General features: G+C 33.4%; 4 protein-coding genes across 5 annotated transcripts; 1 reads left to right on the forward strand and 3 right to left on the reverse strand.

Annotated features, from left to right (window-relative positions):
- Positions 1-280: 280 nt before the first annotated feature.
- On the reverse strand, positions 281-13,812 carry LOC126843682 (histone acetyltransferase KAT8). The gene is made up of 7 exons (XM_050581357.1): positions 13,246-13,812; positions 2,978-3,089; positions 2,739-2,886; positions 2,432-2,650; positions 2,116-2,346; positions 1,756-2,000; positions 281-1,666 (listed from the first exon to the last, which is right to left on the reverse strand). The coding sequence occupies exons 1-7, from the start codon at positions 13,436-13,438 to the stop codon at positions 1,420-1,422; spliced, it is 1,395 nt and encodes a 464-aa protein (XP_050437314.1). The 5' UTR covers positions 13,439-13,812; the 3' UTR covers positions 281-1,419.
- A 1,274-nt stretch (positions 13,813-15,086) lies between these two features.
- LOC126843683 (WD repeat domain phosphoinositide-interacting protein 4-like) lies at positions 15,087-18,001 on the reverse strand. Of its 2 annotated transcripts, XM_050581359.1 has the most exons (8): positions 17,868-17,997; positions 17,685-17,808; positions 17,534-17,608; positions 17,282-17,465; positions 16,709-16,889; positions 16,352-16,560; positions 16,021-16,241; positions 15,087-15,831 (listed from the first exon to the last, which is right to left on the reverse strand). In XM_050581359.1, exons 2-8 carry the CDS (start codon positions 17,728-17,730, stop codon positions 15,722-15,724), a joined length of 1,026 nt encoding a protein of 341 aa, XP_050437316.1. In that variant the 5' UTR covers positions 17,731-17,808; positions 17,868-17,997; the 3' UTR covers positions 15,087-15,721. The 2 variants fall into 2 exon arrangements, with proteins under 2 accessions (XP_050437316.1, XP_050437315.1); XM_050581358.1 differs by having other exon boundaries at positions 17,685-18,001.
- Positions 18,002-20,192: 2,191 nt separating this feature from the next.
- On the reverse strand, positions 20,193-21,799 carry LOC126843685 (ubiquitin recognition factor in ER-associated degradation protein 1). Its single transcript, XM_050581362.1, has 5 exons — positions 21,654-21,799; positions 21,424-21,538; positions 21,182-21,336; positions 20,549-21,109; positions 20,193-20,412 (listed from the first exon to the last, which is right to left on the reverse strand). The coding sequence occupies exons 1-5, from the start codon at positions 21,654-21,656 to the stop codon at positions 20,344-20,346; spliced, it is 903 nt and encodes a 300-aa protein (XP_050437319.1). The 5' UTR covers positions 21,657-21,799; the 3' UTR covers positions 20,193-20,343.
- Positions 21,800-21,892: 93 nt separating this feature from the next.
- Positions 21,893-27,716, forward strand: LOC126843678 (uncharacterized). Its single transcript, XM_050581353.1, has 16 exons — positions 21,893-22,175; positions 22,327-22,530; positions 23,439-23,621; positions 23,718-23,939; positions 24,013-24,424; positions 24,740-24,905; positions 24,972-25,093; positions 25,158-25,303; positions 25,377-25,550; positions 25,637-25,840; positions 25,918-26,205; positions 26,267-26,406; positions 26,471-26,718; positions 26,796-27,205; positions 27,286-27,521; positions 27,585-27,716. Exons 1-16 carry the CDS (start codon positions 22,059-22,061, stop codon positions 27,706-27,708), a joined length of 3,396 nt encoding a protein of 1,131 aa, XP_050437310.1. The 5' UTR covers positions 21,893-22,058; the 3' UTR covers positions 27,709-27,716.
- Positions 27,717-27,833: the final 117 nt, after the last annotated feature.

Raw genomic sequence — 27,833 nt, forward strand, 5'->3', positions numbered from 1 at the left:
CAGTTGGAAATATTAAATTTATCGAGCTGGAAAAATACACACATATTAAAAAAATATAAATAAATTTTAAAAAAAAAATTCTATATTTGTCTTCTATTGCAATACAAAACAAAACAATGCTATTAACAAGTTTTTTCATCAGTAATATTTAAGTGTATACATGAATGGAAAAGCGTTTAAATTTTATTCGTTAGATATATTATTATTATATATTTTCATGTCTGGTAGTTTTCAAACAAAGCAAATCCATCAACCTTTATGATCACAAACGATACATATGTATGTATGTATATATATATATATATTTATATATTAAGTTATGTTTTCACAATCCTTATCGTCTACGAAACAAATGGTGGCCGAGTTACAAATAAAAACCCGTTGGAACATAAAATACGGGGGGAATAGAAATGCAATACTGTACGACGTGTCCTATAATATTTAATAATAATAATAATAATAATATGATGCTACTAGTCATTGTTATTGCAACGACAATGCGCGGTTGTATAGTTTAACACATACATTAAATTTGTTTATAAATACAATATATGATGTATGAGATGCATACATTAAGCGTACCGTTATAAATTATAAATTTATCAAATACAAAAGTTATAAAATAGAAATTATCGAGAAATACAATACGAGAATAATAATAATATATATATATATATATATATATATATCAACTCAGGTCTTATGCGCGTACTTGGAAAGAAAAAAAAAACATTCGAAATAAAATACTATCACATTTTCGAAAAAGGTATGACAAGGGACGATAATAATAATAATAAGGGTTTTTTTTTTAATTTAAAAAATAATTATTCCGCGTTTGTCTAATTATCGACAACGACAAAACGGCGGTTTCTTTTTTTTGTTTTAAATACTTGCGTGCCGGTCGTCGTACGTGCTAAATAAGGTACGCACAACACAAGCTGACAACTACAACAATCCGATTAACAATGACCACGTGGGCAAATTACAACGTTTAATATATTATATTTATATTTAATATTATATTAATATTATTTCATATTAATATAGAATAGTTAATAAATAAATTAGTTCGATCAATGTTATGTATCATTGTCAGAAAAAAAAAACAAATATTGTTCGTCTAGTCGAGGGCTTACAACGACGTTATCTATCTACTGTGTGAACAACTACAACGGCCTTTATCTGGTCTATCCTTGTCATATTTAAACCTTTTTTTATTATTACATAATATAAATATATGTAAAAAAAAAAAAAAAAAACACAAAATTAATATCTATATACATTAGGTAAACTTTTAAATGACTACTAGGTAATGTTTTTTTTTTTATACATTTTTATATATATGTATTTTTTTTTGTTTTTTTTTTTTTAGGAATTACTGCCACGCATGCAATTTTCTTAACAGCGATCCATTTCGGTCTACGTAGCCACGTTCTGTGACCGCGAGTGCCTGGACGGCCCAGGCCGAGGATTGTACTTTTTCGGCGTCCACTTGATGGCGCTCGCGTCAATTATGAACCTGGGCCTTTTGTACTGTTCAGAACTGACCAGTTGCTCGACGTTTTTGGGCGTCACGCAAATCACGTGCTGGCCTTTCCAGTATTTCACCATGTTCATCGACTGCAACGTCGATATGATGTCCGTCTGCGTAATACTGGTCATCGCACTAAAAAAAAAAACAACACAATAGCATTCCGTTAGAAATCGGTTCTTTTCCTCCGTAAAATTCTTTTGATTGTTTGTCGTTCGACTTACCTCAAGTCTTTGATGGACAACGAGCCGTGCGTGTTCTTGAGGATTTCCAACAGTATCCAAGACCAGTAAGATCTGTACGACAGTTTTCCGAGATCACTCAAGGGCTTCTCGGGGCTGGCTACGAGCCCTTCTAACTTGCTCAACTCGTAGCTAAACGCTATTAACAGTTTGCCATAGCCTTGCCGCTGAAACGGTGGCATGGTCAGAATACAAGCTACGTTGTTGCAGTCGGGTGAATCTTTCTCCTGTTAAAAACAGACGGAACACAATGTGTAAATTACTTGTTCGTCCGACATTCTCGCAGTTAAAAACCATTGACGACACACATCGGAGTGCCGCAAGCGATGCAAGCATACTCACTTTTGAAAAATATCCGACTAAATGGGCTCCCACCTTGTCGACCTCGCAAAGTACGTAAAACAGGAAAGGTTCCACGTCGAAGTAGAGTGTTTTGTGGTCTAAGAAGAGTTTTGAGAGTAAACACAGATTTTGACAGTACATTTTGTGTTGACTGGAATTCACTTCCCAAATGGAAAGCGATCCCTTATGGTAAACTTCAACGCCGGGCGGCTGTCTCCACGTGCATTGACTCTGTAAAACGGCAGGGTATTATTGATTATGTAGAGAATCGGTTTTTTAATTTTAATTTTAAACTTTTTCTCGCTTTCAAACCTACCATGTGGTATTTAAACGATTTTTCCAGCTTGCTGTACTTCAAACAGTATTCGCAAATCCAAATCTTGGATTCTTTTTGGTACTCGGCTGGAAACGGACTGTAATACCACGTGTCGATTTCGTACTTTCCCAACTGAACCTTGTTGATGTATTTTATTTTTGTTATCGCCTCGTGTTCTTTTTCTAAGGCGGCCGTTGTGGGATCCATATCGGCATAGGACTATAGTTTCAAAAAAAAAAAAAAAAAATGATTAGTTTGAGAAAAATACAACAATAATATACCGTTTGTTAATTATTTACTTGCATACCATTTGTACATGATTTATTTCGTCGTGTCGCCTTTTCTGATTTCTCGTAATCTTCCTGTCGGACTGATTGAGAAGATCGGGCATTTTATTTATTTCTTTTTGTCTCCAACAAGATTTTTCGGCAATGTCAAATCTCGAGTTCATTATCCTGGAGAACACACAAATAGTAATTTAACAGGATACGTGATACAACATTTTGCATGATTGCAAAACTAGAATATTATATATTGTTGCCGTACCGTTCCCTTCGAACCCATTGGTCCAGTCTTCGGTTGTAACCCTCGAAGTGGACATAATATTCAAAGTGATGTTCGTGGTCGTTGAATCGGGTATGTAAAATTTCTGCAGGATCTGATAAAACAAAAAAACAACATAGAAATTTAATAAAAAAATGTATTAAAATATTATTACAAAGAAACGCTTGTCGCGCAGCAAGATTGGTTTTCAAATGGTGAACGCAACATTTTAATTCTACGGAATCCTTTTTTTGAAATGTCACGTAGCCGCCAAATTAACAACGTGATAATTATTTCTTCATATTATTAAGTATGTGTTTTCAAAATAACTAGATTTTAATTTGTCAAACACGACATAATAATAATTATCTCTTAATTATTGTTTGACAAGGGAAATTCTTTTGAATTTAAAGGACCAAAATAGGGGACGATCGCTTGTCCTCTACCACAAATCAAGTTTATTTTGGACAAGTATTCTTCTTTGCTTACAACGTGGTAAAAACATTCGATTGTTTTTTTTATGTTTATAAGGAACAAGGGCATGAATGGGCGGTTCCATTCTTAGGCGAGTTGCCTAAAATACTATCAACAAAATCGCTAATATCTATAAGTTAAGTATACTTAATACATTAATGTATTATAATACTTCATTGTTCGGTAATATAAAAATACAAAAAAAAATTAGTAAACAATAGTGTATACAGGGAATGTAAGAAACAAGACACTCGTTTTCTCTTAAAATAAATACAATTTTGTAGGTTTTTTTTTTTTGGGAACATTTTTCCTTTTGTTATTTTACAAAATGTTCAGAAAACTATTGTGAATTTTAAAACTCAATTAACTATTTTATTATGTTACCATATAAGTTTTAAAAGTTCTAGAAAATACTAAATTAGATAAAAATTCGAATATCGACTACTATATTGTTGTAGACTAACTAAAATGTCTCAAAAAAAAAAAAAAAAAATTTCAATTATTTCAAGAGAAAACGAGTGTCTATTCCTTTACCAATCACCCTGTATAGTAGTGGAATATAGTTTGTTGTTGTTGTTATAGTTGTCGCTTAATTAGTTATAATTAATTAGAACCATCAGCCAAGGTCAAAAAAAAAAACCTAACCTAACTGGAAACTTTTTCACCTTTGTCAACAAAAAACCACATTTTTAGATCAACAAATAAATACCAGAGTAGTAATTTGTGTTGCTGATTAATCGCTGAAGTTGTTTAAAACGGAAAAAAACAAAAATCGTGCATGAATTAATTATGTTCATTATAACATACTGTTCATAGGTCAATCACAATGAAAGATAACACAGGTATTTACACTATTGTACTGTTGTAGACGTGTATATTATTATATAAAAGTATTAAAAAAAAAAACAATACAGTTTAATGTACAGTTAATTGCCAATTGTATAATTAGTAATGGGAAGGTGTTCAAGCAAGACTTGTAGACTTTCAATGATTTGAAATATTTGTTTTTTTGGTAATTATTTTATACACAACCGAAAACTGGCAAAAACCAGTTATTTAGTTTTTTTCCTATAAAATAATAATTATTAAACCCGAAGAAATGTTAACGAAATAACATATTTCTTTGTTATGTGAAATAATTTTAATTCTAGAAAAGATAACAATGAATGTCTCACGGTAAAACCTAATCTAACTGCTAGTTGCTCCGTTTTATTTTACTTGGAAAATTACAGAGCTCATCATTTTCAATTGTAAAATGTTAATTTGATTATTATGTAATCGTTAAAAAAAAAGAAGCGAATAGAAAATAACTGCTTAGTATATTTGTAAAAACGGGTTGGGCTTTTTAAAAACAACTGGTTTTTTTGCCAACTCAGTTGAACGGTTTATTGCACTGCATAAATATGCTGCGATGGGAGTTTAAATTGCGGATGATTGATGACAAGTGATCTCACTGACAATTTATTATTAAGATACAAACGATGCAAATACACTGATTAACCGGATGTAAACAATTTTTTTTTAAATTTAAATTTCACAAAGTTTCTGAACCTTGAATTTGGTTATCAAAAAATTTATTCTATGGGAAAAAATTTTAAATATCCTACTTATACAAAAAAAAACTGCCACTTATGTTGCCCCGCTGAATCATTTTTAATTTTATAATTAATGTTGAACTAGCCATTTTCGCAATAGTCAATAATTTAACGTGTATTAAATGTATTAATTTTTTGAACTACTGGTTACCGGTTTATTAAATTAGAGATTTTTAAATACATTTATTTACCGGTTTATTAAATTAGAGATCTTATAGCTATTAAAAGCTTAATGTAATATGTTTATCAATATCATAACGTTTGATAAGAAATGTGACGGCTTTATCATTTTCCTTTGTGATAACACCGGAAAATCCGCACATAACCTAGGTTATGTTATTAACCAGAATTGTTTCAATGAACTGTTAGTGCATCACAAACGACTCGTTAAACTACTTAATTTAACGGGTTACAAATTTGTGAGGCTAATACACAATTTATTATATTTATAATTATTTAAAAAAGAAAAAACACCTACAGCTACATTTAAGTTACAAAAAAAAAAAAAATTCCAATCCAGAGTCTGAATAAGGTGACAAGGAAAATATGTTTTGTAGAAAAATGTACAAAAAATACGTTATAGCAGGTTAATTTTTTTGCTTTTCTATTAAATATACTTACTACAACTATTAAGCTTCCTTTTTTAAATTTCGCGATCCTGAAACGTATGGATTAACAACACCAAGAGTAAAATAATGTCGTCACAGTATTAATTAAAATTTGATTGCATGCAAGTCCTGAATAAATTTGTTGATTTAATTTCGAAATTGACCAATGTACCAAAGTAATTAATTATCTATACAAGTTTGCCTATTTCTTTAATACTCAAACCTAACAAACATGAAAAACGATCACTTGAACACTTCAAATAAAAATATAGATATATATACTTTACTCCTATGTGCATGCCAAAAGCCAAACTAGTTGTATGATTTGTTGTATCGTCTTTGTACTTGTAATAAAATAAAATCTATGAGCCTGCAAAAGTGTTTGTTTACTTGTTTACACATACAAATAAACCAACGCATTTTTAAGTATGTCCAAAAAACATGACATTGATATTTTTTCATTTAATCGAGCAGCGTTACACCACATTTTGGGTTAGCTGTATAGCTATACTGTTATTTTTTTTAATTTCCGTTTTTTTTTTATTGATGTATATATATATATATATATATATATATATTTAAATTTCCTCTTTTTGTGTGTTCTTTGTCACTTTTGGTGTTGGCCTACGTTTGGCACATCCAGTTCATGCACCTTTCGAGTCTATTAATAACATAATATATCCGCCCACTTCTTCCTCAGCCTACCTCTCCTCTTATTCTAACTGAACAGTTGTTGTATAGGTGCGCTTCCGTCTGCCATGAACTCTCTTACCTTTTTTGCTAGGTATATATTATCATTTTTTTTTTTAGTTCATCACTGTTTAAGTACGCCTGTCGTTTATATCTTTTTTCGGTTTCCTCTCGTCCGTCTCCGCAATTCGACGACAAACTTCTTAAAAATATTTTCAACAAAAGATGTGTGTTCACAGTATCGAGTAGGTACCTTCTAGTAATTGTTTGCTAACAACTCACTGACGTGGGCAAAACAGGTTCTTTACAAAGGGGTATATTTTATCCGGCTTTGTCGTTAAACTTCCAAGTACAACTTTCAACACTGTACCCATTAATAAATCCTAAACTATTCCACTCCTTTATACATAACTTTCGTTTACTAAAACTTAGCGACTCGAGTTGATGTCGAGATTAGTATAATAATTATTATTACTGCTTTGAAAGTGTGTAATATTATTAAAAAGGTAGTAAAATTGTATGGAAACCGACGAGGTTAAACATTGTTATGGCAGAAAAGTAATTTTCAAACATAGAAATTAAAATTATATAGTTACAACTTGCATATATACATTTTAAAAAAAATACAATTTTTTAAAAACCTAATCTAACCTATACAATGTATTAAAAAACTGTATAGGTATCAACTAATTTTCTGAAGAAAAAAAATGCACACAGCTATACTTTTAAATGGACTCGTTTATTTAAAACAACAGAAGGGATATTTTTTAAATTTAGAAGTGATGTAGATTTTTTTTTGGGGGGGGGGGGTATTACATAACAATAGCCAAAAGTATATTAAGTAACATCTCAGCTACTTTGCATCAAAGAGAAAGTCGCGCAACATATGTATGAAAACCTTCTTTTATATAACCTAACCTAACCTAACCAAAAATTATACTTTGAGAATATTGAGAATATTTTTTGACCTTTTTAAAAAACGTTTACTTGATTGGAAAAAAATTCTGATTCGAAGAGTGTAATTACAGTTGGCCCAATAACATTTTCTACTCGAGGAAATTGAAGTTCAATGGAGTTTAATTGAATTTTTTCCCATTATTTTACATCAATTTATTATAAAAGTCCAATACCATAAAAAAAAACTGTTAATTTTTTTTTTATTGATTTAAACTTTCAAAGTATCAATAATCAGACAAATGTGTGATCAATAAATTGTAATGTACAAAAAAAAACCAACCGATTTCCGTTACTATTAATAACACGAAAAAATAAACATTAGGTATAAAATCAATATTTTCTCAAACCCGCATTGTCAGTAATGAAGTTTTTTTTATTATAATATAATATCTCTACTGTAATGGTTGGCTTGTTTTTTTAACGGTACAACAATTGTGCGTGGGTCGACCGAATATAATAATAATATGATGTTTGTATTTTACTTTAACTGACTGAAATTGTGTTCAATCAAATATTTATAGACTAAAGCAAACAGAAACGACGCGGTATTATTGAACGAGTATTGTTTGTCGTTCACTTTTAAAGGCAAGATATATTTTTTTAACTTTTTTTTTCTTATCTATACACTATCTCTGTTCAATCATCATTTTATCATTAATATTTGCTAATAGTAAATATTTTCGAGACTTGGTACGAACAATCGCCTATTTTGTACGTCTCCATATCGAACAAAATGTTTAAATTCTGCCCACAAGTCCATTAAAAGTCGTACAAATTACTTAAGATTATCTTTATTCAGTCTTTCGGTCTTGAAATCCCCAAAAAAATACTTCCCCTCTTATATTTTATATTTTAAATATATTTTATCCTTATCAATATTTCTTATCATCTGATTTGTTTGTATCGGTTATCAGTACCAATTTTTTTCAGCTGTAATTTTCATTAATTTTTTTTCTTTTTTCCCTGATCTTTATTCACCTCAATCTCGCCACACCTTTAATTTGAAAAGGGTTAACAGTTATCTCAGAGTTTCCAATTTTTTTTAAAGCCGGCCCAGTTAAGATTTTTTTGAGTAAACCCAATAAAATGCCATATTTTTGGACAAACCAGCTGCGTTTCTTTTATGGCCAACAGCCGATTATTCCATTATCTTGCTCTACTGATCCCAAATACTACCAATTTCTCTACTCTACTTACACCAATCGGTGCTCCCCCCATTGCTCCAGTTCGACTCCCAAGACGATTCAGTGATTTTCAATGCTGAAAACCCATCTAAAAATATGACAGCTTAAAGAGCCTTCCCTGATCTCCCTCAGTAAGTATTTAAGACAAAAATAAAATCGAAGTGTGTACATTCGAACTAGGCTAATGTTGTCAAATGAACGCGCATCAATAACAACTACTACTACTACTACTACTAGTTTAAACACACATTCAATATACTAGCAAATGAATAGTAAATGAGTATCTATAACGTCCATATTGATTACTAGGCGTATAATCCAATTAAAATTAAAAAATTACCAACTGAGAGCTATAAGATAATAATATTTCTCAGTCAATTATTAATCGTTTCTCTTGTGATGTAATATATTATCAAATTATTTTCAGCAGCAACAGATACCACACATTTAAGCCATACAAAAATAGATAATATTTTATCGGTTTTATTGTAGGTAGTAATAATTTTAAATTGATAAAAATATATTTTATATTAATGCTAGAGGGAAAAAAATGGCAAACATTTATCATTTATTTTTCTACATATATATATATATATATATATATATACATTTTTTTTTATTAGGTAAAAATACAGTTATGATAAACTATTCCTTCAGCTTTACTGAGTTATACTTGTATTTCATGTTAATGATCGTTTACCTATAATATATTTTGTAATAAATGATGTCTATCCGATGACCTCCGTATCATGGGTTTACTATGTTCAACGATTGTAATGTTTTAATTTGTTTATATTAGCACAAGTGGATAATATAAAACATATTATTATAATGACCAATCGGTTTGTGTTACACAAGTGGTTTTGTATATTTTATTACGTTGGCGTTTTCAATGAGTCATTCGATATTTAAAAATGTATGTTAATTAATTGCATTTAAAACAAAATTATCCATCATTACGGTTTACAAAACAATGTAACAATGGCGTTGAACGTTATTAATTTATTTTAATATTAGGTAATGGCATCAAAAGTGTTTTCCGTTTTGCTTACAAGTGTAACAAATAAAAAAATTACACCTTTTTTTCATTACAATTTCTTTTGTGTAAATATAAACTTGGTATTAAAAAAAAATAAAAAGCGACGAATTCGGAAAATATTTTTTTAATATAACATATTTAGCAGTTATTACCAATTGCATTGTTTTAATATAGTAATCACAAAAATATTCCCAAATACATCAAAATACCTAAATATATTATACTTGAAATATAATTTTAAATTTGACAGGTAATTAACATTTAACCTTACCAGTCACGAAAATAGTTTTTTTTTCTATTAAAAAACTACGTTTACAAAAATAATAATTATTGTCCAAACTGAATTTTCCAGTTGGTATTTTAATATTTACAAAATATCATACATCAACTTTACGACCTGATGAAAAAACACAATCCTGATAAACTAGTGTTGCTATTTTAGGTGGAAAAACGACCAAAAATCACACTTGAAAATTCCTCAAAAAATTCAACGCAAATTGTCGATAAAATAACAGACATTTGATGGACTTTAAAAAAAATTAAGGAAATTCAAATTGACTTGACCGTCACAAGTTACTTAAACGGGTAGGGTAAGTTAAAAAGCAAATTTTTTTTTTTTTTAATTAAATTTACAGGGTAAACTTATGCTTTTTGGGGTTTTCCACAATGTCTCGGTTGTTTGAAAATAGCTTTTTCGAAAATTACAACGTAAAAAAGTTCTAAAAAAAATGTGTAAATATTAAACACCCTTCTCCGACCTTGAATCTCCATCAGCCAAGTTCAGCTTCACAGAGTCGGTCAGATGTAAAGATCTATCAGAAGTGAAAAAAAAAGAAGAAAATCACGTTTTAATTAAGATTAATTCGCAAAATTATTTTTATAGAATTGCAGCAATTTTTATTTCCATTAAAAACAACAATTAAAGTGGCGGATACAATTATGTACTTCAATTGTATGCATTAAAATGGTATTTTTATGTTTCATAATATAACATGTCAATTATTTTTTCACCAAGTAATCTTTAACTCTCTTTTAATCTACTCTATTGCTTATGTTATGTATTTGAAGAGGATTTTTTTTCTATCTTCGCTTTTTTTTTTATCCTAGACCCGCCCTTGGTAAACCACAACTACCACCATACTAGTTTTTTTTTTACACAAATGAAAGCCAAACACCACATTAAGTCTCTATTATCTACTTATATTTTATTTTTTTAGGAAACCTTAATTTAAAAATTACAAAATAATGATGTTAATCACAAACGAAATAAGTATTATCTATATTTTCTTAATAATGTATTTTATTTGTATTATTCTTATGATTAACCGACACACAAACAATTCATTAGCGCCGTTGAATTAATTTTTTTTTCTCATTCAAATCGTCATCATTCTAAAAATAATGGAGGATTACCGAATAACGTTTAGGTCAAATTATTTTTTATCTATAAAACAAAAATATTAATATAGTTTCTGAAAAGATAAGGCCCGCGAATTCCTATTTAAACGTCAAAAGAGTTTAAAGTACAAAATTGTTCGTTGCATATATTTACAAAGGTATTTGAAGAATTTTTGAGTTTAAAAAATCTATTTGTATAAAATATGTATTCATTTATCGATTTCACAACAATTCCGAAAACAAGTTAACCGGTGAATTTTTAAAATAGAATTATTAGGCAACCGTTAATTATTGTATTAGTTTACATATCTTATATAAAAAAAAAACGCCTCTAAAATTTATCGTTGAAAATAAGGAAAATTGTTTAGTTTTTAATACAACATGATTAATCAACAGATAACATACTAAATAGATGTACTCGAAAAACAATACTGATTTTAAAATATATATAAAAATTCTGAATTAATCAGATAAAAGCTACTTAAAATCGTATTTTTTTCATTTAAAATAATATTATGATATAAAATTTATTAAAAAAAAAAAGTATGATTTTGCGTTAACAAATGTAAAAAAAGAATGGACAGCGAATTCGTACAGAAACTATCATCTCATGATTGCAGCCTTAGGCCGCCTTCAAGGCCTGTTAAGCTTGCACGATAATGATGTCATATTAAACACAATATACCTAAGCAAAATCATTAAACGTTTTAATTTTAACATTACTTTAATAACATATATATAATAGATCCAATAACATAAAAAAAAAGTGTGGAAAGAAAAAAGAAATCGGTAAAACCCAATAATACCTAACCTAACCTAACCCATTAAAATCAGACAGGGCTGATTTTATTTTTAGAAAATAACCCTGAGGGTGTTTTTAACCCTGAATTAAAAAATTGTGTAATCAACAAAGTATTTCAAGTTAAATGTATTTATTGAAAATATTAAATCTTATATTAGTTTTAATATTTTTTTAACCAATTATTTAATCATACGAATAAATAAGTAAGTTAATACAATATGTAGAAATATAGTAACAATAACAATATTGTCATTAAATCTTATATAAGTTTTAATAAATATTTTTTTTAATTAATTACATTTATTTGCACTTTTTTTCATCTTTTTTAAATAAATTTCTTAATATCTCTTTTATTAGTTACATATAAGCATATATATATAGTTACATACAAACATACAACAAGTGAAGCTAATATAAGCGTGTTAAAAAAGTCATTTATCTGTTGCTTTAAAAACAAGTTATCTCTTTATTATGTTTTAATTCAAAATTTCATTAACGATTCGGTTAAATTCCATACTTGACGCTAAAATAATAGAAGCACTACACTAGCGATATATTCATCCGCGCATTCGTAATGAACGATAATGTAAAACTCTATTTATAGCCAACGTCGGTAACATAATAATAATAGCTGACAGTAGTTGACCGAGGGCCGATAAGGAGTCATTGATTTATTTGCGCGGTAGCAATAAAAGATATTGATGATGATGATGATGGTAATAACAACAATAAAAACCATAATTGACGGAAAAGAAAACGCCGGGACGCCGCCAAGACGCCCCCCCGAAAATGAAAAAATAAAACGTTGCGCCGTTGCAACGTGTATTGTCGGTGTCGGGGGGGAAAACACGTCACCGCGCGATCATTGTTCGCTTTGGAGGTCGAGCGAGCGCTCGACCAAAACAAAAACAAGCGGCGGCGGTGGCGAGGCGAGCTCGACGGCAGGGCAAAGGAGGGTAAGAGGTTTTTTTTTAAATTTCAAGGACAAAATGCGCGGGAATTTGCGTTTTTATTTTCGCACAATATTAAAACGTGCGAATTTAAACGCGCACTAACGGAAAACAAACCGCGAATATTATAGATAATATTTAAAATATATTATTGTGTTGGAAATCACATGTTGCGCTCGGCGGCTACCGCCGATTGCACAACATTTCGTCACATCTCCAGCGGGAACGCCGGGCGTCGCGAGCGTCTGCTCACCGGCAGGGCGAAACCTATTCGTCGCCGCCGCCGCCGCCACCACCTCCTCCCACCCCGCTCGCGCGCCCAACCTAACCCGCCGAGACGACAACAAACGGCGGGACGCGCGCACGCACGCACGCACACACACACAGAAATCACGTTGCTGCGGGCACCGGCCGGGCGGCAGCGGCGGCGGCGGCCGTGTGCGATCGGGCCGCGGAACAAAGGGAACAGTGTGTGTGTGCGCGCACACAAACATACGTATTACTACTATGATAGATGAAGATGATGATTATGATGATAATTATGTTAATAAATAATAAATAATATTATACTCACGCCATGTGTCATCGTACCGGCGGACCAGGTAGTGTTCGCCGACGTCCAGCGGCCCGTCCTCGGACGATTCCGAATCTTCCGCTTTCTCGTTCTCCGACGAGCCGTTGGCCGTTTTCGGGTCGTCCGGGCTGTTGGCGTTCCGCGGCGGGTCCACTTCCATGGTGACGGAAGTCTGGCTGTGGTGCACCACCATGGTGGTGGCGGCGGCGGCTGCGGTACGGCTGGTGGCGTTGCCGGCGCGTCCGGTTTTCCGGCGAATTTTTCCGGCCGGGAAAAAAAAAACAACGCGTGTAATCCGTAAGTCCGCGCGCGGACGGACTTAACTGCGCAATAAATAAACGACAATATTCGATGTTGTGGAAATTGCACACACGCGCACGACTGCCGGCGAAAAAAAAAAAAACGGGCGGCCCCAAAACTACGACGACAGTCAACAACAACAGTCGCTATAACTCACTACGGTTCGTTAGTGTGTGTGTGTGTGTGTGTGTGTGTATGCGCAGTGCGCACAAGTCACAACGGCAGCGGCGAACGTCGGTTACGGGCGGTGGCGGCGACGGGTTTTGTTTGCGGCAACGTTGGTACTCCGCAGTCCGCCGGCGGCGGTGGCGTTGCTGTTTGGCCGCCCCGGTTCCCTCTTCCCGCCCACCCCACCACTGGTCCCCCCCAACGCGCCGCCGCACTACGTTTCGACCGACCGGACACCGCGCGCGCAAAACAAGGCGGCGCCGCCCAGACGACCTCGCCGCATCGTTCATGGAACGTAAAACCAATCGGTGCGCTTTCATGGAAAAGAAAATATAACACACGTATATATATATACAGGGAAATTTCTATGAAAATATACTCTTAAAAATTTGGCAAAAACGACCCAAGTATTGATGTATTATTATTATTATATTGTTTTCATACTACAAGATCTCCAAATATATATTAAAAAAATGATCAAGTATTTGTCTTTATTTTTGGTATTAATATTATTTTCAAAGCTTATCGAATATACATCAGGTACGTTACCGTTCAAGTTTCAAAAGTCAATACAGAATCTGGTGAAAAACTGAGAAAAAAATTTTAATACTCGGTAATTTTATAATATTCAAACAAAAAAAATTGGTCACTATTGCCTATTTTTGAGAATTTCAGTTGTAGTATACATTTTGAGCGACCTGAACACTGCCGGATGCATTTTTCGGTTTTTACAAACCGCTATCATATTTTTTGTTTCTTTTTTTTTTTTAATTATTTGTTGTTTAATTTATTAAGTTTACGGACTAAAATTCTCGTCACACCATTAATAAGAAAAACTGTCGACTTTATAGTATAAACGATTTTTTGATAAAACTTCACGTCGAAGGTACAGTTATTTTCTACAACAAAACCTTGCCGGTTCGATTTCATGCGATAAAAAATGTGTTTAAGTAGTAAAACAAAATTTGTCACAGATAATTATATTAAAAAGCTACCAAAACAGGTTAACTTTACTGTCGACACTTTCAGTCAGAACATAATCATACAAAAAGCTTTTAAGCTTATCTAGTTAAATTGGGGCAATTATGTAGGTTGACCGCACAGATTTTCTTAGTTTTATAATATAAATACACATTTCTAGAAATTCAATTTTCTGTAAAACTTAAATTGAACAAAATAATATATATATATATATATATATATATATATATATATATATTTATCTTCAGAAGATAAAATCTTGCCGTTTACCATTTAAAATTTAACGGTTTAAGACAACTTGACAGTTATAATAATAATAAAACCGTAAAATTTTTTTAAAAAAAGCGTACTTCCAAAGCCGAATTGCAGTACAAATTACAATTGAATAAAAATTACAAGTTTCAACGTAGAATTTATAAGTTTTAGTTTTCCTAAAATAATCGTTTTAAAATATTTTGAAGAAAAAAAAACACGTACAAAAAGGAAAATAACAATAATAAATATAACTTAAAAAATACATTTTATATCACAAATTTTTGAAAAAAATATTATATATACATATAAAATTATACAAATTTAGTATAATATTATATCATTATGTGTACAAGTCAAAATGTATGCGATTTGTACAATTACACAAAAAAACAAAATAATCTGGTCGTCTAAGTGGTCGCTACAGTACGAACACTGTCGTTTGGAAGACAAACGTTGTTACGACGACGTCGTCTTTGTTAATACGATTGGTCAAGTACTATAAACGACGTATTCGACACTTTTGCGTTAAATCTTATAAATACAACAAACACGTCTTTTCTTACAATTATTATTATTAATTTTTTTTACGTTTTTTTTTTAATAACAAAACGACTTTATACGTAATTTATGTTAATAACAAATTATTCCGATCGTAATCAACCGCCGTTCGACCGTCGGACGTTTACTAGGTTATTGTAAAACGTACAAATTTTTAGTTTTAAAAAAAAAGTATTCTTTAAATATAATATATAAATAAATTAACAAATTAAATCTATATGTCCTCGTCCGTGCAATCGTCCAAAAATATATTATACGCCTTACGCCTGCACGAGCCGTCTTTTAAAAACGTGTATTTATGAAAGGTACCATCTAGACAGGCGGCTATAAAAAAAAATAAAAAAAACATTTTTACCATAAAGACAAGATATTTTAATCGACGTAAACATTTTTTTACGATAACGAGTTAAAAACATAAAAATAAAAATGTATGCAAATAATCTGGCGCGACGCCAGTGGAATTTTTCAATCAGTTTCTCAAACAATGTTTTGCAAACAAAATATCGTACTCACCGATGACGGTGTTTGAAGTGAGAAACGCACATATGCAAGCCATTTCGGGAGGCACCGTGAAGTTGGTAAGCGCCCACTGCGACTCGACATAAGAACTGAAAAAACTTAACGTGGATAGACTAGACTTTCGATTGAGATCGGAATCTTTCAGCGCAAATATGTGAACCGTCCCTTTGTCGCTTGAACAACACAGAAATTCCGAATCGGGACTGAAATTGATACTGCGACACAACACAATAACAAATTACAAATTTACCCGATCGCCTTATCAAGAGAACATAATATGTTATATTGAATAAACGCGCAACCGTCAAAGTCAGGGCGTACGTACCAATAAAGGGTGGCCGGATCGGATCCGCGTCTCAGTTCAGCGACTTTGGTTTTGCGCACAGTGTCCCAAATACGTATTAGCGTTCCTTTGGAACTGGCGCTGGCTACGAGGGTCCCTTGTTGATTGACGGCCAAGCACGTGATTTCTCCTTGATGAGCGTTCAAAGTTATCGGAGCGCTAGAACTACTCGTCTCCAGATTGGAAACGTCCTGTAAAAGTCGCATTTAACGTTTTTTGTTATCGGCTTAAACTTGATAACGTAATTATACGATCGGTTTATATTTCAGCAACACTGTGTACTACTCGTGACAACAAACAGAGAGTTAAATGTTTAAAAATAATTTCTCTAATAATCACCAAAAGCTGAATGCTTCCGATTTTGTGGCCGGGAAACACCAGGACTTGTTTCTCAGACGTTTCCAAAGGACTGACTTCACATAATCCCATCGGGTTAGGCCGAGTTTCCATCGTGAGTATGTGTTTTGTTGGCACGGGAAATGTAAACACGCTTATTTGGTTAATACTAGCAATAACTAATCTGTTAAACAAAAAAAAAAGTTGTTGACAAATAATTTTCTACTATAGCCAGAGTTGGACATTATTCGTAAGAATTTTTTTTTTTATCTAAATGAAACGATATATGAAAAATGTTTTAAGTTCAAATAAATTAAAAAATAATCGGAGATAATTTTTTTGTCAATAGATAATAAAACAACCAATTATCTATTATTCATTATCTTATTTAAATAACGTCCAACCCTGACGATAGCAACAATGAAAATCGGCAACGAGCGTCCGGATTAAGTTCAGGGTCAAAAGTCACATGTTATTCGCCAATTAATATATGTATTTTCGTAAAAAAAATGCTTTGTAAAGTGTGACTTTTGGCCCGCAACTATATATCCGAACTCTCGACCGGTGTACACCGACTTGTCTCTTCTCATTCGAACCGCTTTGACCGCCGACGGACAGATGATTTCCATGACGAATTTCTTCACCAAATCGTCGTAGATGAGCACCGTGTTCTGCGAGTATTTCGGATACCGTCCGCCAGCCACGATGGCAAACAGATTGGACCGATAGAGCATTTCGCACAACGACAGGCCGCCAAACTCTGTGTAAAAAAAAACTAGATAAATACGCATGAACAAGCGAACGGGGCCGCCGCGGCTAGGCGTTTACCGTATTTGTCCTTTTGAACCAACGGCTCGACGTTGTAGATCCTGAGACCCGTCTCGGTGCAACACGAGAAACATCCTGGAAAATGTGGGGGAAAACCGCTGGGTAAGATGTCTTTAAGGGGGTGTTATTTTTTTCCAAAAACACCACTCACCTTGGTCTTGATTGAACCTCAGGTTAATTACGCCTTTTTTGTGCATGCTGACAAGTCTCTCTATCGGGCTGCTGCTGTGGTGTTCATTATGTGCGTTTCTTTCTGGTGGTGGAAAAAACTATACCTATAATATTGTGTTATAAGTGATACTGTTGTTGTTTGTTGGGTTTATCTGCAGCTAACCGAAAACAAAGGAAAATATGTAACACGGATGAATGAAAATAATAATATATAATACCAATGTGTCGATTGTGTGTCTTTTTTATTACACACACACAGACATTTGATTTTTACAGAATGATAACGTTTGTATAATCAATCACGTTTTCCTATATTATAACAGTATAGTACTTCCTAGTTGTCTGTGGCGCCATCTGCCGTCTTTATTAACACACACACACATGCGTTTGTATGGTCTTGAAAATGACGTCTTAAATATAATATACCATGACAAAGGAAAGGATATTTTTTTTTATAAAAGCTGTTCTATATACCTATATTTTGAATGCGTCACGCGGTTTATTAATTATGTGTTTTGTTTACCGTTTATGGCCGCTGCGAAGGAGGAAAACAAGGAAGAATTTATAATGTTATACTGTTTTTTTTTATCTATGATAAAGCATATTTTTTTTTTACATACAATCATGTCCATAGAATAAAGAACGATGATGTCTTTGTGTCGTACCCGACTTAATAATTATTCTGAAATAAGAAATCTCCCAAAATTTGATATTTTTGTTTATCGACTCAAAACCATAATATACTTATCTATGCTCAAAACTGTCTCACACAGATATTAAGATTTTAGCAACAAGATTTAAAATTTTGTATTTTTCATATCACTCCATAATTATGTACATTGACTAATTGCACATTTAAATTTGTCAAATTAACTCATTCCATGCTGGAAATAAATAATAATGTTATGTATTTTAATCTTATAACAGCTATATGATATAATAATTAAACTTATATTTTTTATTATATTATTATATAATATTATTATTATTATTATATTTTTTATTCGGTTTTTATTGGGAGATCTAGAAATTAGGCTAATCATAAGGCATAAGCTTGATTTCTTGGGTGTGTGTAATGGACAATAAAAAAAATGTCACAAAAATATTCGTTTCGATATGGACTATTTAGTTTAAGGTTAACAATAAACAAATATAATATGTGTATTATATAATTTATATAGATATTATACACATTTATTTGATTAGGTATTTGTATAGATTTGATTTTAATATGTACAAATATTTTTTAATACAATAATTGGTATTTCATTTAAAATGCTTTTTTTTTGTTTATTTAATTTGTTATTTATGCAATCCGTTTTACAATTTAAAACAATAACTAATAAGCAATTTTAATAGATAAATATTGTAATATTTACAAAGGTCAGACCGACAGAGTGAACCAAAAGCGTATACAGGATTTTCTTGAGGAGAGGGGTTATGAAATTTTTTGTTTTTTTGGCTAATTTTTTTTCTAAATTATTAGAATCTATCTAAGTTTTTTCAAAAAAGTGGGAAATTACAATACACTCGAATGAATCATTAGGCAACAGGTTGGTATTGGAAAAATATTTCAGCTGTACATATTATTATTATTATTATTATTGTTTGTACAATTATTTCAAACACATTATCGCCTTTATAATAAATTCATTTTGAAAACCTATTCAATATTTGCCTGATTTTTGCACCATCTGCAGATCAGTATTGAGAGGCCTTTTGTGCTGCTGTCTTTTTTTATTATTATATTATATTATATTCATTATAAAACGGCCATCATACATATTATTATGTTGTATGACTAATTTATTCAAGTAAACATTACTGTGTATTTGTATAACAATTTACCTGCCTATATATATACACACACGACGACCAACTGCCACCAACATGTGTCACACCTGGGTGCTGTAATGTTTGAATATTGCATATTATATTGTCATTATTGTATTGACAAATCGCAGACACACTGCTCAGGTGGAGCCTTATGTTTTTTTTTTGGGTTAGATTGTGGTGTAAATGTGTGGGGATTATTCGTTAAGCCCCCCCCCCCAATTCGGAGGGGTCCAGGACACAGGGTTTGAAACCCTTAAGACTTTAAATTAGAACCGTGTTCAAGTAGCCTAAAAACAATTAAAATTAGAGTACTTTGTAGATTGGTCGAGGAAAGTAATTATATACAGTGTGAAGTTGAGGGTACATTTTAAAATTTTGATTTTATTCAACAATATGTCGAACGGTGTTCAATTTTCAGTAGGTAAAGCGAAGAACAGAATTTTTCCGACGAATCTAATAAAGCGAGTCTAAATTGTGTGCGCGTTCAAATGTTGACGAATAATAAAATATTTCTCGTCAACAAGATACGTTGACCCTTTGGCCTTAACTTTAAAAGTAAAAACAAATATTGTATTTTATACCGTTGACACAGAGCCAGAATTTATATTAATAATATTATAATACGCGTAATGATGTTATAATGTTTTTGGCACCATTCTAGTTTTACCAAACGTTTTATTATCATAAATATATCTTTCATTTATTCAGAATCAGTATTTACATAACATAATAATTATTTACAAGACGTGTATTGAATGGGTGTGTGGAATAAAAGTACAACGAGTAGTAACGCGGATGATACGTTATTTTTTTGTTTTCGTCTTCAGTACCGATCCCGAACCCGCAAACGGTTTGAACACGTTTTCTTCGGTCTAAAAAAAAACATATTTCATTAACAAACAGATACAAAAAACAACGTTATACTTGTTACGAGTATAACGTTATACGATATTTATACGACTGCAATTTGTTGTGTAGATAAAAGTTTTAAAACTCAAATAAAATTACCTCTTTCTCACTCGTCACCGAACGAATGTTACGTAGAAACTGAATCGTTCCAATGGTGTAATCGTAATCCGGTATGCCTCTTTGGTACGCTACTCGGACCACTTGATTCGATTGGTCGTCGGCATTTTCTTTTTTCTTTTTACCGTCCAATCTGTTACCGGAGCCTTTGAAGGCTATGAAACCGGCCGGTTCCGGCATTAAATCTGCCGGATCTACCATCATTTCTTCGGCGACTTGTTTTTTTGGTTTTTCCGGCTCCTGGTAGCCGACCGGCGCGGCGAACTCGACGTTCATGTCGCACTCGATGATGCTGACGGCGCTGCCGGGTTTCGTCTCCAACACACACATCTCGTATATTTTCTGATTGTACTTGATGGCGATTACGTCGCCAGTCGTTAAGCAAGCGAAATTCCGAAGACAATTTTCCAGAACGGCCTTCGGGTTGGTTATGTCGAGAAATTCGGAATTTTGCGGTTGGAACTTTGAGAAAGTCGCCACTTCCAACGATACGCTTTCAACCTGAACCATATCGCCTTCGTCGAGCAATAAGTTTTTCATCATCTAAACGATAAATACATATTTTTTTTTTATAAAGCAAACATTATTAGTTAAACAGTACGGCGTCTGACATACCCAATACGGAATGTAGACTTTTTCTTCGTCCGCTATAAACTCCAACACTCCGCAATGCGTGACTCTATTGTTTTTCTTATTCGACAGTTTGAACAACATTGGGTAGTTAATATTCAAACGTGTCAAAGCGTCCAGAGCCGATGGCGGCATTATGACTGTAAAAAGTTAACAACAAGTTATTTAGGTATTGGCAAAGTAATAACAACAACAATGACAACTGGTCCAGTCGACTGGTGTTTTACTTTTTCCTCCGCGTTCCACGTCTTCACGCTCGCTGCCCGGCAACATGGACACCGACCAACATCTGTAGGTCACGTTGAAAGGACGTAGGATATCGTTGAACAGGCTCAGAGAAAACTTATGGCAAAAAATCAAAAAAAATGTTTGATTATTATTTTTAACAGTTACCCATATTGTTTTGGTTCGTGTTGAAGCAAAATTAATACCGTGTTAAATATCACTGTGCACTCACCATTGCTGAAGTCGGTTAGGTCTTTAGTTTTATAAATTTGCAAGTATCCCGGGAAGTATGAAAAACACAATGGACGTGTGAAGTTCCAAGTTAAAATACGAAAAAAATCTCTCTACGTTTTGACTTTTGGCGATTTAGCGAAGTCACAAATGATAACAGCTGATAACAGCCGTTTGTCGCTAACTTCATGCCAGTGTTTCCGGTAGCGTTTCGTTGCCAACATCAGCGCTGATAAACAAACGATTATCACGTGTTTGACTCTCTTCGGCCATCGCTATTGAAATTTAAATTGTCACATGTAGTGTTTTATTTGGAAAACAGCTTGTTATTGAATATTTTATCCGGTGTAACTTTCAATATTTCTATTTACTTGTGAAAATGACACTGTTTTGATTCGGAACGACAATGGCGAGCAAATCGGTATTGGATCTGTTCGAAAAAGTCATCAAAGCCCCTCAAAATGGCAAACCCAAATTGTGCATGCAACTGGTGAAGCATCTGCAACTGTCCACCGATAATGAGGTGAGACGAAGAACGGGATCAACAAATTTGTTGTCATGTTACAATTTGTGCCAAATTTGTTTGACTGATTCAATCCGAACCGATGACGTTTGCAAAAAGTTATGGACTATTTCTTATGATTTGTTTTTTTTTTTTATTTTTCCTGCTTTAGCTGGACGAGCAACAACAAAAAGAAGTGTTCTACGTGTTGACCAGATTGATACGCGGTCTGGGCTCTCCCAAAACCCAAGTCAGGACCGTCTATTATTCTGTGCTAGTAGTCGTTATCAACTACTTGACCGACAAGTCTTGGTTTGACTTTCACAGTTTCAAAGACATCGTAGACAAAGAATTATCGAAATACGATTCCAAAGCGGTGAGTATAACCGAGCGACTGCTGATCGTATTGTTAATCGTCATGGGCCCCGTACAAAATTAATCGAAAAACCCAGTTGGTTTGTTTTACAATATCTCTGGCAAATGTTTCATCTGTTTCGTATTTGCTCAAAAAAACTTAAATGTGAATCTCTACTATTTTTTTTTTCAAGTATACATTGAACAATCAGATAAAACAATGTTTAAAAATTATAACATGTCCAAAATGTACTTGGAACGGAAACTATTAATTTTAACCACAAGTCGTCGTTTTTGTATTACTGATATTAAATAATAATTAAACAATTTCAAGAACAACGCTGATAAAACCATGCCGATTATCTACACAAACTGTTATAAATTAAAAAAAAAGTAAAATACGAGCTAAGGGGAAAAACTTGGCTTCCTATTCCGTTTAAGAAGGTGGAAAAGTTTTTTCAGTCAAAGATTTTATTCGAGCCGAAAAACAAAAACCGAGTCCGGCTGATAAACTAAACTAAAAAAATAAAAAATTGCCAGCAACTGATAGTTCTATGTCATCTCTTTTTTTTATTTGAAAATTAAGAAACTGTTTAACATTTATTAATTTACCTAAAGAAAAAATTATTTATTTAAATAAATTAGTTTAATAAATTATTTTATTAGATTGAAAAATTATTTAAGAAAAATGAAAAACTTTATTTAAAGCATTTTTTATTGTAATTATTATAATTTATTTAAATTCGTTCAAATAAAACCGCGTTTGCTATTTAAACTTTTGTGCAAGTACATTTTTATTTTTAATAATGTTTCGAACTATTCAGTAAATTACTAAATGACATACGCAATTTCTTTTTCTATTACTATTATAATTTTTTAATTTTATCATACAAATTGTTTTGGGCTTAATTTTTATATGACACATTGTAGGAAGAAGGCGACATTCTCTCGGGCAAAGTTCTGTGCTATGGAGCGACCATACGTAGTGGTTTGTTCGGTACCGCATCGATGGACGATCAAAAATCGATCGTAGCGGAACTTTTGAACAACACCAAAACAAGGGCATATCTACCTTTATTGACTTATAAATTTCTAACCAAAGGCATTGACTCGGTAAGTGGAATTATTAAATAGGAAGAGTTATGGTTATTGAATATAATAGTATTTTTTTATTTATAATAAATTTCATCGTTTTTTCTATTTCTTCAGTCTAGTAATGTCGTGTTCGCCGAGATCGTGTGGCCTTTATTGAAAAGAAACATCGGTTTGCCGATCGCAAAGCAAACTCTAGATTCGTTATATTGCATTATCGAAGTACACAAACAATATCCGTCCTTAATCAACGGCTCGTTCGTGCCGAGAGTGTTCGATACGGCCACGGATCTTTTGTGCAACGAGTCTATGAACGAAATTGCCAAGATTTTAATATTTGTAAATACACATTGCGGTCGGTGAATTTATGATTGATTTTACTTATCGATTGTCGTTTTTTTTTTTTTTAAAGACCGTTTCTAGCATGGAAATGCTCGAACATCCGATTTATGAATCGTTTGCCGAAGCGCTGACTTTGGCCGACGACAGCGATTCTCTCGTACAGTCGTTTTGGTCGGTCCTGCAGCCTCACTTCACCGGCCCGCATAATCGGTTCCAACAAATGGCGGCAATGAAACTGTTTTCGAACTTTGTCAAAAACTGTTCGCCGAACAGTATGGTCTCGTTGTTGTCCAATTGGTTTTTGGACATGCTGCTGAAATCTTTTTCGCGGTCCAACGCCGACGCCCTGACGTCGTATGCCAAAACAAGCATCACTGCCGTAATGGAGCGTGTCAGTGGTTTGGACACGGCCGTAATACCGTACAGAGTGTTGTTGAAATTTATTTTGCCTCCGGGTGATATGATGATCGAAAAAATTACAGGTAATTGATAAATTTATTAATCACTTAAATATGTCGAATGAATTTTGTCGTTGACAATCCATTCATTTATTTACAAAGTGAATATTATAACCTTTTTTTTATTTCAATACTTATTTTGACCAATTTTATTTGTCATTAAGGCAATTTTTTTTTTAAGTAACTTTAAAGAGACCTTTTTTTTCACAACTCAAATATCGTTGAATAATTTAATTTGTTTATTTAATTGGAAAATAAATCGAGTGTCGACTAATAAATATGATAACTGAATTACTCGTTCGTGGCCGTCGTCTCTAGTTTACACGTTTTGTTTCGCAGGCATTAAAATTGTCCAAAACTGTTTGATGAAAATGGACGAAGAGCACATCAAACTGTTGGCCAAACAATGTCATCTGGTTATACTGATGAAGAAAAAAGGCAACAACGACAAGGCTCATTTTTGGAAAATCCAAGATCGCGGATACGCCGCACAGCTTCTCGCTAGGTACGTGTACTGATGGTTTTCTATAATCGACTTTAAAACGAAAATAATTGTTTTTTGCTGTCTTAGGATTTTGGGATTACAAAATTGTACGGACACAGCGTGGAAAATCGATCAGATAAAATTCATGTTGGAGAACGCGTTTTTCGCCAGCGCCAGCGAAAAATATCACATTAGTCACGAATTGTCGGGTAAACTCTTAACCAAATACAACTGTTATGCTTACTAAAATGTTGTACCTACTCGGTTTTATAGCTATTATAAGGGATTCGTTTTTGAAAGCGCTCAGCTACAAACAACCCAACATGGAAACGCTCAGGGTCACTCTGTCCACGTTGGTACATTACACCGACGAACTGGTGAAATCCAACCGACAGCTCAGGTCGAAAACGTCCAAAGAGGTAAACGCTTTCGTAGCGATGCGGCCGTTTGTAAAACGATATCATTTTATTTAATCGAGTGTTTTCGTTGTAGGACTTGGCCGTTTGGAAAGTAATGACCAAGACGACAAGAGAAATTGAAAAGAAACTGAAAAAGTGTCAAAGCAAATCCAAAGAGGAGTCGATCCTTTTCGTTTTCCACATAATGTTCTTGCAAATGGGACTTTATCTTTTTGTCGAGCCGTCGGTCGCCAAGGAAACGCTAGAGGTCGGACGTGAAACTATTTATATATCAATTTTTTTTCAATACAATACAACAACTATATCCTAACGTTGCGTGGCTGTTTTTCGTAGGAATTGCAAAACTGTTACGAACACCATAAAAAAGATAATGGCGAAGACGACGTAGACGACCAGCCTAATTGGGTCGAAGTCGTTGTTGAACTGATGTTGTCGTTGTTGGCCAAAGAATCGTATTTGTTACGGCAGCTGATTACGCGTATATTTTCACATTTGTGTTCGGAATTAACACCTCAAGCTTCTCATCAAATTTTACAAGTATTGTTTGTTTTTTTATAAATGAAAAATTCATTTTTTAAGCAGATTCATAACAAAGTGGATCTCTTAAATTGCAGGTGTTGAATCCGGAATACGATACGGTTTCAAATACGATGAACGAAGATAGCGACGACGACGACGAGTCTGACGATTCGGAATCTGACAAAGAAGACGTAGAAGAAGAAGACAGCGAAACCGATGTTAAAGTTAACGGAAACGGGCTGAACGGTCGTCACGACGACGCGGAAGAGAGCGACTGTTCCGACATTGACGAAGAGCTGAGCGACGAAGATCAAGACAGCACAGAACAGTTGAAGTTGGCCCTGCACAAAGCCATGATGTCGGCTAACCAACATTCAGACGACGTAATTACGGTTTATTTTTAACCAATTATATTCCAGTGCAATAACACAGTTATATTATTAGGAATCTGTCGACATTGACGACATGACCGAAGAAGAGGGCAAAATGATGGACGACTTGCTGTCGGAAGCGTTTAAAAACTACAAGAAAAACTCTAGCAAGAATCCTAAACACATTAAAGAGAAAATGAACTTTAGGCTGAGGTATCGTATTTTCCGTAACAAAATTAGGTGTATTATTATATTTGTTAATTTTGATTATTTTCAGAGTTATGGATTTGGTCGATATATATCTGGACAACAACCCGTCGCTGTGTCTCATTCTGGACACGATCCCTGCGCTGTTTGCGTTGCTCGAGTTCTGTATCAAAGACATACAACAGCGTCCGCTCGAGACGAGAGTGCGATCGGTGTTGAAAAAAATCAGTCAGTTGAAAAAAGTCGACAACACGGACAGCGTGGACGAAGAGTTGATGTCAACGGTCCTGAAACTGTTGATGGACAAGGGCGTCAGGAGTACGTAAAAACAAATGAGCACAGATTCTCAACGTAACCAATTGGAAAAACACGTTAACGATATTGCCATTTTTTAGCGACACCCGTGTTTTTGGACATCAGCACGCACATAACGCAGTGTTGTACGTTTTTGGTCAAATCGTACGTGCACATGATTTCGAGCAGAACGAGCAAGAAAAAAAAGAAATCGTCAATGGTGATTGGCATTTTGGAGGATTGTCTTACAGACTTTTTCACCAAGAGGGACTGTTTGTTGCCCGTGGCCTTGTTCGAGTCTTTGCTATCGAAAGTGTCGTGGGATCGCAACTTGGATCTGTTGGAGTGCATTTTGCCGTTTGCATTCAGCGACGCCGTCAGGTGGTACAGACGGTCTCAGGCCGTATGCATTCTGGTGTCGTTTTACCAGAACACGCGACTGTTGGAACAGCTCGACGACAAGAGTCAACTAGACCGAATTGAAAACAAATTATCAGACTATATTATTAAAGTAATTAACAACTTTGTTTAAATAAATTAGTGTGTAGCGTTTGTCGTGTAACATAAAAAAAAAAAAAATTCGTTTTGCAGTTTTTCACGTCTCTAGACGACAGTCAACCGGACGTGTCCGGACGGCAACGGTACATTAACGAAATATTGAACGTTCTCTGCGTGATAAGTTCGAATAAGTTTTCGCATCACAGTTGCGACTGGCAACGGCTGAATGACGTTTTGGAAACCTCGACGAGCCGATTCAATCAGGCCGGCCGCAAAAATTGGAACCGGCTAAAGCAATGCGTTCAAAAAATGAACAGCGCCGAAGCTAAGTGAGTACTAATATACTGTTTTGATTTTTTTGTTTTATTTAAATGTATTTATTACAATTTCAGAATACAACGCAACAATGTAGTCGAAAACGGCACGCTCAAGACGACTCCCGTCGGTAAAACGCCCGTTAAACGGAAATCGTTGATTGTGTCCAACAAAAAAGTTAAAAAAATTAAAAATGTTTAGCACTATAATCCTTTTTTTTTTTTTTTACTGTGTTATTATTGTTTGTTGCCGAATCTGTTGTTTCAAAAAAAAAAAATACTATAATAGTACGACTCGGTTAAATATTACATTAATGTATTTATTGT

This window comes from Adelges cooleyi, unplaced genomic scaffold (assembly GCF_023614345.1).
Source record: "Adelges cooleyi isolate 19-005CV unplaced genomic scaffold, UGA_ACOO_1.1 ACOO_flye_CR_arks_rails_tigmint_CR_PRNA_574, whole genome shotgun sequence".
Lineage (NCBI taxonomy): Eukaryota > Metazoa > Arthropoda > Insecta > Hemiptera > Adelgidae > Adelges > Adelges cooleyi.

Bases quoted from the DNA above. Each gene is read 5' to 3' on its own strand.
- LOC126843682 (XM_050581357.1), bottom strand. From the start codon at position 13,438: ATGGTGGTGCACCACAGCCAGACTTCCGTCACCATGGAAGTGGACCCG. The intron at 3,090-13,245 runs GTGAGTATAATA...TTGTTTTATCAG, and splicing joins CCGGTACGATGACACATGGC to ATCCTGCAGAAATTTTACAT. The intron at 2,347-2,431 runs GTAGGTTTGAAA...GCCGTTTTACAG, and splicing joins AATCGTTTAAATACCACATG to AGTCAATGCACGTGGAGACA.
- LOC126843683 (XM_050581358.1), bottom strand. From the start codon at position 17,730: ATGCACAAAAAAGGCGTAATTAACCTGAGGTTCAATCAAGACCAAG. The intron at 17,609-17,684 runs GTGAGTGGTGTT...CACATTTTCCAG, and splicing joins GAGGTTCAATCAAGACCAAG to GATGTTTCTCGTGTTGCACC. The intron at 16,561-16,708 runs GTGATTATTAGA...CGACTTTTACAG, and splicing joins TCGGAAGCATTCAGCTTTTG to GACGTTTCCAATCTGGAGAC.
- LOC126843685 (XM_050581362.1), bottom strand. The intron at 21,337-21,423 runs GTAAAACACCAG...AACTTTTTACAG, and splicing joins CGTGGAACGCGGAGGAAAAA to TCATAATGCCGCCATCGGCT. The intron at 21,110-21,181 runs GTATGTCAGACG...TTTATCGTTTAG, and splicing joins AAGTCTACATTCCGTATTGG to ATGATGAAAAACTTATTGCT.
- LOC126843678 (XM_050581353.1), top strand. From the start codon at position 22,059: ATGGCGAGCAAATCGGTATTGGATCTGTTCGAAAAAGTCATCAAAGCC. The intron at 22,176-22,326 runs GTGAGACGAAGA...TTCCTGCTTTAG, and splicing joins AACTGTCCACCGATAATGAG to CTGGACGAGCAACAACAAAA. The intron at 25,841-25,917 runs GTATTGTTTGTT...CTTAAATTGCAG, and splicing joins CTTCTCATCAAATTTTACAA to GTGTTGAATCCGGAATACGA.